At 49.2% G+C, this 8,609-nt stretch overlaps 1 protein-coding gene across 2 annotated transcripts in view; it reads left to right on the top strand.

Moving 5' to 3' along the window:
* Nucleotides 1–386: 386 nt before the first annotated feature.
* Nucleotides 387–8,609, top strand: part of CACHD1 (cache domain containing 1) — an 89,808-nt gene continuing 81,585 nt past the window's right edge. For both annotated transcript variants that reach the window (XM_088169625.1, XM_088169624.1), the window contains exon 1: nt 387–605. In XM_088169625.1, coding sequence (XP_088025751.1) covers nt 387–605 — 219 coding nt within the window. The remainder of the gene's footprint in view (nt 606–8,609) is intronic.

The following is an 8,609-nucleotide window of genomic DNA, read 5'->3' as shown; positions in this document are numbered from 1 at the left end:
AGCTGCCGGCCCATCCGAGCCGGCCCGGGCCGTGTCCCCCGCCCGCTCCGGGGGCACGGCGGCCTCCGGGGCGGGGCTGGCGAGGGGGGCCCGGCCCGGCCCGGCCCCCGCCCGCAGCGCGGCGGCCCCAGACGCCTCCCCCTGCCCGCGGCGCCTCCGCTCGGCCCCGCCGCTCCCGCTCCTCCTCCGCGCCGCAGTTTGCGTCTCTCCGTCCGTTCTCCAGCGCCGGGGCCCCGCGGAGCCGCCGTGAGCGCGGAGCCGGGCGCGGGGCAGCGCCCGCCGCCGTCCCCTGCATGGCGGGCGGCCCGCGGCGCTGAGCGGGCCGGGCGGTGCCGAGCGGGCCGGGCGGTGCCCGCGGCAGGCGCTGCCCGCGGCGCTCCCCCAGCATGGCGCGGGGCGCTGCTGGGCGGCTGCAGCCCCGCTCCGCCGCCGCCGCCGCTGCCCCTGCCCGGCGGGGCCGGGGGCCGCTCGGCCTCCTGTGCCTGGCGCTGCTGGGCGCGCTGGGCGCCGCCGAGGCGGAGTTCTCCATCCTGGACGAGGCGCAAGTCCTGGCCAGCCAGATGAGGAAACTCGCCACCGAGGAGCTGAGGGTCGTCACCATGCAGGTATGGCTCGGCCCGGCCCGCGCCTCGCCTGGTTTTCCCTCCTTCCTTCCTTCCCTCCTCCACACGCTTTTTCCCGATTCCTGTCTTGCCCTTTCTCTCTCCGTTCCTTTCTTTCTCTATTCCTACTTCGGTTCTTTTCTTCTTCGCAAACTTTCCCTCCCCCCTGCGCGGGCTGCCCGGCTTCCCCGGCTCCGTTCAGCCCCTGCTCTCCTCATCCTCGGCTTCTCCCGGCTCCGTTCAGCTCCCGTTCCCTCAACCCTGATTCTCTCCGGCCCCGCTGCCTCAGTCCCTTCTCCTCTCATCCCCGGCTTTCCTCAGTCCCGGTTCTCCCCAGCCCCGGTTCTACCCGGCTCTCCTCCCTCAGTCCCGGTTCTCCCCAGCCCGGTTCTCCCCGGTTCCACTTCCCCCGCAGTGCCGCCCGCCCGAAGGCGAGCGGGGCCGTAGCGGCGGGGCACGGGCAGTTTCTTGTTTTATTTGCGATTTACACAATAGGAGTAGCCAAAATCGCCTCCCGCAGTCGCGGAGGGGTCCGAGGCCGGCTCGGGGCTGAGCCCGCCGTGCCCCGGGGCAGCTCCGGGCTGGCAGCTCGCTGCTGAGCCGGTCCCGGCCGAGCATCCCGCGGGCAGGAGCTGCGGGGCGATCGGGGCAAGCGATGCTTCCCGGCCCCCGAGTGCGGCCGAAGGGGTTTATTCAGTGCTGGATCCGCGGCGGGGCTCGGGGGAAGGCTGTTGTCCTTGCCGGGAGTTGTGTGTTTGTTGTTGGGGGCTGGCGGGACTTGCAGGGAGCGCTGGTACCTGCGGCACAGCCCGCGGCTGCCGACCCGCAACGGGAGGGGGGAAAAGTGAAATCGGATCCCGGGCGGCTTTCAGGGGAAGGTATGGTCAGTAGCAAATGCAGTTTTAAAAGCCTCCCAAATTGAAAAGGAGACACTTTCATAGGATCAGCGGGGGTCTCTACCCAAATGGCCTTTTATCTTCTCTAAACTGGCTGCATTCTCTCACCTCTGCACCATCATTGTGCTGGCGGCCTCCTAGGGCTCGTTTTGTCCGGGCAAACACTGAGCTGTCTCTTGTCCTTGATGCTAAGAAGACGCGGATTTAAATGACTTCACTTAACAAGGTACATTATTGATGTACTGAATTCAAGGAAGTCCCTTTTTTTTCCCCCCTTCTGCCGTGCATACGCATGTATGTATTTCCCCTCAAAAGACAGAAGCATAATCCTTTGCTTTGGTGGAGTCTCTGTTAATGCAAATTAAGTCAGTATAATTGCGTTGCTAAATCCGTTTCTGGTGTTAAAAAAAATTATAATACGATCACCTCAACGTGCGTTGTATTTGAAAAAGCAGCTCATAAAAATATACATTGTTACAGGAATTAACCATCGGATGAGACGCGTTTTCTTTCCACGAATTGTAGCGATGTTCCGAGCTCGGGAACAATCTGGATGCCAATGCACGGGGATGCAAATAATGTTAAAATTCTGTTTACTATTAGTTGGATATTTAAGGCCCTGAAGTAATTTAATGTGGTGAAACTGGTAGTTAAACTGAAACCCTTTTCATACGGAGCTCTATTTTTATATGCTTCACATTTTGACTGTCTCAAGTCCCATCACATTAATGCCCAGCCTGTCCTTTGCTCCCCCTTGGAACATTGTTACAGCTGTTTAAGATTAAAAAGCGGAGGGAACAAACCTCCCCCGATTTTCGAAGCTTTTTTGCTGACCTCCTACAGTAGAACAAAAAAATGTTATGACATGTGTCACTGCAGCCCGTGCAGCTTCTCACTTGGTTTTAGGGCTGAAATTTCCAAAGCCTGCTCAAGCAGGGCTGGGTGTAGCTGGCACAGATTTCCCCTTTTTCTCTGCTTGTTCAGGGCTGGTGGTGAGCACCTGGTGCCAGGTGAGGGCTGCCAGCACAGTGGGGACGCTTGGGCTGATGCAAACAGGTTGTGTTTGCAGAAAAGACAGAGAAGAAAGGTGTGGGATTTTGCAAGGAGAGTGAGAACACTTCTGTGCTTTAACCGGATCCAAATCCAAAGGTGTTGTCCTGGTTTAGAGGGTGACAGACCCCAAATCAAGACACTGTGGTGGCAGGAGGAAGGGTTCATTCCCAGCCATGAGCGAGCTGTGGTTTTATTTTGCTTCATAAAGCAGAGGGGAGGAAGTGGCAGGATTTAATGCTTCCCTTGCGTGCTCTCCCCATGCTCTGGTCCTTGCCAGCTGTGGCTCCCACATCTGCACATCCTGGTAGCAGGCAGGAGGTGGTGTCACCACAGGGCTCTGCAGGAAGGGTCGGTCTGAGCTGGAGGTGGGGAGGAAGCATCCAATGAGTGCGGGAGCAGGTGGGAATGCCTGAGCAGAGAGAGGGAAGGTGAGAGGTTGGTTGGGTGTGTTCTGAGTCTGGGAAAAGAGGAAAGTGCAGACGGAGGCAGGAAGGCAGGATGAGGTGGAGTCTCCAGAGCAGACACCAGAGGAGCAAGTGGAAGAGGTAAGAAGAGAAGCATGGAATTGGTGAGCCTGAAGTGCCTGTGAGAAAGGGCAGGGAGTAATGGATGGGGAAGCTGTGAGATATGAAATAAATCTGATTTCTGAGGGAGCACTGGCAGTGCTGTAAACGAGCTCCTTCTCCTCTGTGTGGTTTCTCCTTCTGGTACCTTCTCCTACCTGTGCTTCATGGTCCAGCAGCAGTGAGGACTGAGTATTTCTCATAAAATCACATTATTTTGCGTTGTTGAGAGGCGTGAGGTGCAGCTGGAAGAGAGGCTGAAGCTCCAGGCAGACTGAGGATGAGAGAGGTTTCTGGTGGCAGCACCAGCCTGACACTTGATTTTGGCACTGACACCACTGCTTTCTATTTACAGAGACTTGCATGAGGGCAAGGTACCTTTGGGGAGGGCTTTGTTTCCTCGCCCATGCAAGTGCTCTGGTTTCATTTATAAATTTTTTCCTTGAATGGTACTGCCTAGAGCAGCTGAGGATCATGTAGTGTAGGTGACAACTCGTGAGTTGCATCATTTGTTGAATGTATTGAACAGCAGCTTAAGAGTTTCTTATTTAAATTTCCAATTAGAATATACATAATTGTACCATACCAAGGATTCCCTCAGTGAGAAGTGCTGAGCTCTGCAGTGTGTGGGGTTTCCTGGGTGTCTGCCTCCGTGTTATTTCTCCAGGAGTGGTTAAATATTGAAAGTTCATCAGTTGCCTGATTTTCTCTGTTGCTCTGATTAATTATTGTTCCCCCTCTGTCTGACAGCTCTGCCAAACCTCCAGTTAATGATGTTGCTGTGTCTTAATATTCTTAATATTCTGTGTCTTCCCTTTCACGTGGTGGGGTGTGGGTGGTGTGTACATACACATCTTCACAGGGATTTTTGCCCTGAGCAGCAGAGGTGATCTGTTGATGTTTCTTCCCAAAGTGATTTGCAGAAACAGCCTCACCACAATCCCTTCCCTCTCCCTCCTGTGGGATGGAGGGTGCTGCAGGAGGATCGTGGGTTGTTCTGTACCAGTCACCTGTAACTGTTCCCTTGTTTTTTCAGCAGCCAGAGCATCCCTGTCATTCCAGGGGGCACCTTCTGGCAGCAGCTGCATCCTTGGGATGCAATCCCAGCTCCAGATTCTCTGTCATTCCTCAGCAAACTGCATCCTAAATATCCAATAGCATCACTGGCCAAGGGCTGGAGCTCAGTCATGAGTACTCGTGTGACAGTTCTGGAATATATCCTCCTGGGCAGAGCTGACACTCAGCACTAATTCAAAGTTAGGAGCCTTTTTTTACTAAAATTATCACTAAAATTGGTGGTTGTGGCACGACCTGATCTGTGGGTGGAGTTTCACCATCGCTGTTACCTGGCTCGTCTGATCCCAGCTTCTCTGGCCTGGCTGAAATTACAGGGTGGCTTGTTGGTTGAAACAACTGAAATTCTTTAGCTGGGAGGTGAAGGCAGGAAAAGAATAATTCAGAACTTTTGTGAGTGATTGGTTTGGTTTTGGCGAGGTTTAAACCTCTAAATCTGCTCTGGGTGAGGCGAGGAATATTTTTTGATAGTGTGGGACAAGGTAATGTTTCCATCTCCAAAACAGGGATATAATACTTGCAGCCAGAGTTGAAAGGAATAAGAAATGCTTTGAAGATGAAAAGCATGAAATGCCTCTATAACTCTCAAAATGCATGTTGATGTTTCCAGCCAGACAGTAACAAAAGTTGTAGGCCCAGAGGGCCTCGAATATTTGTGAAGGCAGCTCTGCCATCTTAATCCTGAACTCCTACTCTGGGAAGGAAGCACAGCCCTTTCTCATTGTCTCTTACTGATCTTGGGGGCTGGAATTAAAAAATTGCATTTTGAATCTGTAAAAAAAAAAAAAAAAAAAATGCAGTTTGCTGGTCACTTTTTTTCTGGTTTATTTTCGGTATTAACACTGTGCAAACAATAATATATTAATATGTCAGGTGATGCAGTGATGTGTAAAATAACAGCTTTGTACAGGCTTCTCCTGGTTGATTGGTGAGCATATTATTTATTTATCTCCCTAATAGCTTGTCTGGCCATATGTTTTTCAAGAAGAGCAGATTGTGCTCAGACAAGCACGACACAAGAGATGGAGACACGTCCAGGGGTTTACATGGGCTGAAAAATCCACATTCTTTGAGGATTTTTGGGTGCTGGCAAAGAGTTGGAGTCACCACAACTGTCCATTTTTTCAATCCTTTTGAAAATGAGCACTGACAGAATGCAGCATTATTTATTTTTTCTAATGAGATTGTCTCCTGGCTGATGGATTTACTACTTACAAGAGATAAATCCCGTTTTGAGCTGTCCTGCAGACCAATTTAAATGCCAGAATGGTGGTTGTCCATTTCTGAAATCAGAGGTTTCACATATTTCTCCACTTCTTTTGATGGATCTTTATAAATAAATCTGTGGTGAGTGTGAGGTACTTGCACAGCAAGTGGTGAAAAACCCCACGTCCTCCAGCTCTGAAACCTGGACCTTGTGCACCTTCAGCACAAAAAACTGCTTCCTTTTTTTTTTTTATTTCTCTTATTTTCAGCTTGTAAACCTGAAATTAAAAAAGAAAAAAAATCTAAGTAAAGAGGGCTGTTATGTGTTTGCTTGTACCTTTTTGGGTTATTTAGACATTATTTGGCAGAAGTGTGTGCTGTAGTAATAATTACAGAGTAGAAACCAGTGGAGCAAAACCTCATCTGTTTTCCATGGTTATGCCTTAGTTTGAATCCAGCTTTATTCGAGTCTCTCTGACAGCCCCAAGTTTTTTTTATCCTTTTCCACACACATTCCTTTTTTTTTTTTTTTTTTTCAAATGAAACATTTCCAAAAGACAGCGAGAGGTCCTGGTAGAAGGTCAGACCGAATCTGAATTTTTTTAATTAATCTTTGAGTCGTCTCTTCAAAGGGTGGGGGCGTCCTCAGTGATGTGGCACCAGCCGAGGCTGACACTGCACTTCAAACACCGGGAACGCGGCTGGCCCGGCCCGATAAAAGTTGGGATGTGGAGCTGGCAGATAATGAGCTGTGCCCAAGGATCCCGCAGGCCCCGGGACAGCAAAAATTCAAATATCCTGAGAAGGGATTGGGAATCTCAGCTGTGGCAAGGCTGATAACACAAGGAAGGTTCACAAGGAAATGCACTTTCTTTTTTTTTTTTTTTTTTTTTTTTTTTTTGGAGTGGTTTGGTGCCCGAGAAGCTGCTCTGCTGCCATAGCCTGGCTGGGCACTGGGGAGAAAAAAAAAAACTTAATTTTTATTGTCAAAAAACATTGAGAAATTCTCTTCTTTCAGAGATGCAAGATGTGTTTGAATTGGGGAAAAAAAAAAAAGTTTTCTTGTGTGTGTGTGTGTATATGTGTTTACCAGTTACTCTGTTATGTCTGTGTATTAAAAGAAAGATTTAAGAATAAACAGATTTTTTTGTTGGTCGATTTTTGGAGAGAAACTGACCGAGAAATGCTTGGAGCTTTGTCAGTTCAGTGCCCTCCTGTGTGCAGCTGCCCAGCTCTAAGGAAATTTTATTTATTCCTGTTGTTAGGGCACTCCATAGGTGGAACTGGGATTTGGGGCTACCTGAGCCTGGAAATGGCAACGCTTCATGGATCAGGGAACTTCACTAAGGGTTGGATAATGGCCCAGGAATGATTTCTTTTGATGCAGTTGAATAGGAAAATGCTAATTTTTTTTCTTTTTATTTTTTTTTTTCCTGTGGATGAATAATATAACTTAATAATTGCAATTTTAGTGACTTATCTGATGCATCAATCTTTGTTTTGCATGTCAAAAATTTTGCTGAGGTTTTGATTAATAGCTCTTGTATTGTAGGTTTAATGCAGAATAAAGTAGAGAGCCTGCATTCCTCAATCATCATTTTCCTGTAGCTTGTTGTTGTTCAATACCATGCAGTGTTAATGAAATCTGAAAGGATATCCTTGTGTTCTCTTTTCCATGGAAAACAGAATATAAAAACAGCAGTGCTTAGGCAATGTCTGTTGTGGAAATTTTCCTTTTCTGATGTAAAACATTAAGCCAAGTTATTGCTCGAATCTTGTGCTCTGCGTGTTCTTCCCTGTGCAGAAATCTGGATGAAATTATGTGTCTGCTTCAGCAGTCAAAATGTGATCTGACTTTTGAAACAATCCTGGTGCCACAAATTAGGAACACTCATTCCCAATCCCAGGACAAGTGTTAATGGAGTCACTTTATCAACTGCCTCCACGGAGAGTCTCCCAAGCGATTTTGCAAAAGTATATTTGCACAATTACAAGAATTAATAAAAACAAGCTATTACATCTCCCTTTAGCAGTTTCCCAGCCAGGAGCAGTTGATAAAAACAGCTTTTTGTGGTGCTGTTGGCCTCTGAGCTCACAGATTTGCACAGCTTGGACTGTGTGATTTGAACCCTCTTCTACCTTCTGGCTAAAAAAACTGTAATTTTCCTTTTAGCATGTCTGCAGAACTGTCTAGCCAGTGTTCCTGTCCAGTTTTGACCTTCTTTTGCTCATATCCCTGCGATGCTGTAGGAATTTCTGGCTATACTTAGGATTGTCACAGGTGGGAATGAGGCCAGGGGGGGAAAAAAACAACTTTAAAATAGACACATCTGGAAGTTGCCATAAAAGTTTCTGGGAGCTGGAACGCCTTAAGCAGAATTTTTGGTGTGTTCACCCCGGTAGGGTTATTTTTGTGCTGTTTTTTTTGGGGGGGGGAATTCACACCAAATTGCACGTGGCCATATGGAGGTAAGTTCATCTTGCCAAAGATGATGTGGTGTGGTACCAAAGGGCCACGGTGCTGCCATGACCTCCCTGGCCCTGCTCAGTCCCTGCCTCTCCCCCTTCCAGCACAGGAAGAATTAGAAACATTTCCTTTTGGGCTCTGCTTTCACCTCAGGACTCATATCAAACAAAACCTGGGGAGGTGTTTGTGGTGATGGCATGGGGGCAGACTCCCAAAAATAGCCTCTAATGGGAGCAGCACCAGGCTCTGAGCCAAGGCTGGAAAAGGTTCCCAGCCCCTGGGAAGGCCACACGGAGAGCCAGGAGAGCTTTTTATTTATTGGAAAAGAAAGGAACCCCAAAATGTGCGGGGCAGTGTCAGAGCAGCGTTTGGCACTGCAGTGGATGGTGAGTTAGCAGGAGGATTTATCTGGGATTTATCTGGGATTTATCCAAATCTCAGCACTTCTCCCAGAAGCTGTGTGAGCACAGGGATCAGCTGTGTGATCCCTCCTGCCAGTGATGATTCCTTGTCCTTTCCCCTCTCCGTGTGGCAGGGATGAGAAGCTGAAAAGTGCTGAAGCAGTGCTGTGGGGTGAGAGCAGAGCTGTGGGATTGCTCCAGTGTGGGATTGCTGAGCTCCTGGTGCTTCCCAAACGCTGGGAACTGGGATCCCCAGTCCTCAGCAGGGACTGGTTGTGTTTGAATTGTACTGGAAGAGAATAAATGAGTGGTGTGAGGCTTTTTGGGCTGCTGAGGTGTTGGGTGTG

Source organism: Sturnus vulgaris, chromosome 9, assembly GCF_052056855.1.
Source record: "Sturnus vulgaris isolate bStuVul1 chromosome 9, bStuVul1.hap1, whole genome shotgun sequence".
NCBI classification, from domain to species: Eukaryota; Metazoa; Chordata; class Aves; order Passeriformes; family Sturnidae; genus Sturnus; species Sturnus vulgaris.
Note: the sequence above shows the minus strand (reverse complement) of the source record. Positions and strands in the feature narration are given on the sequence as shown.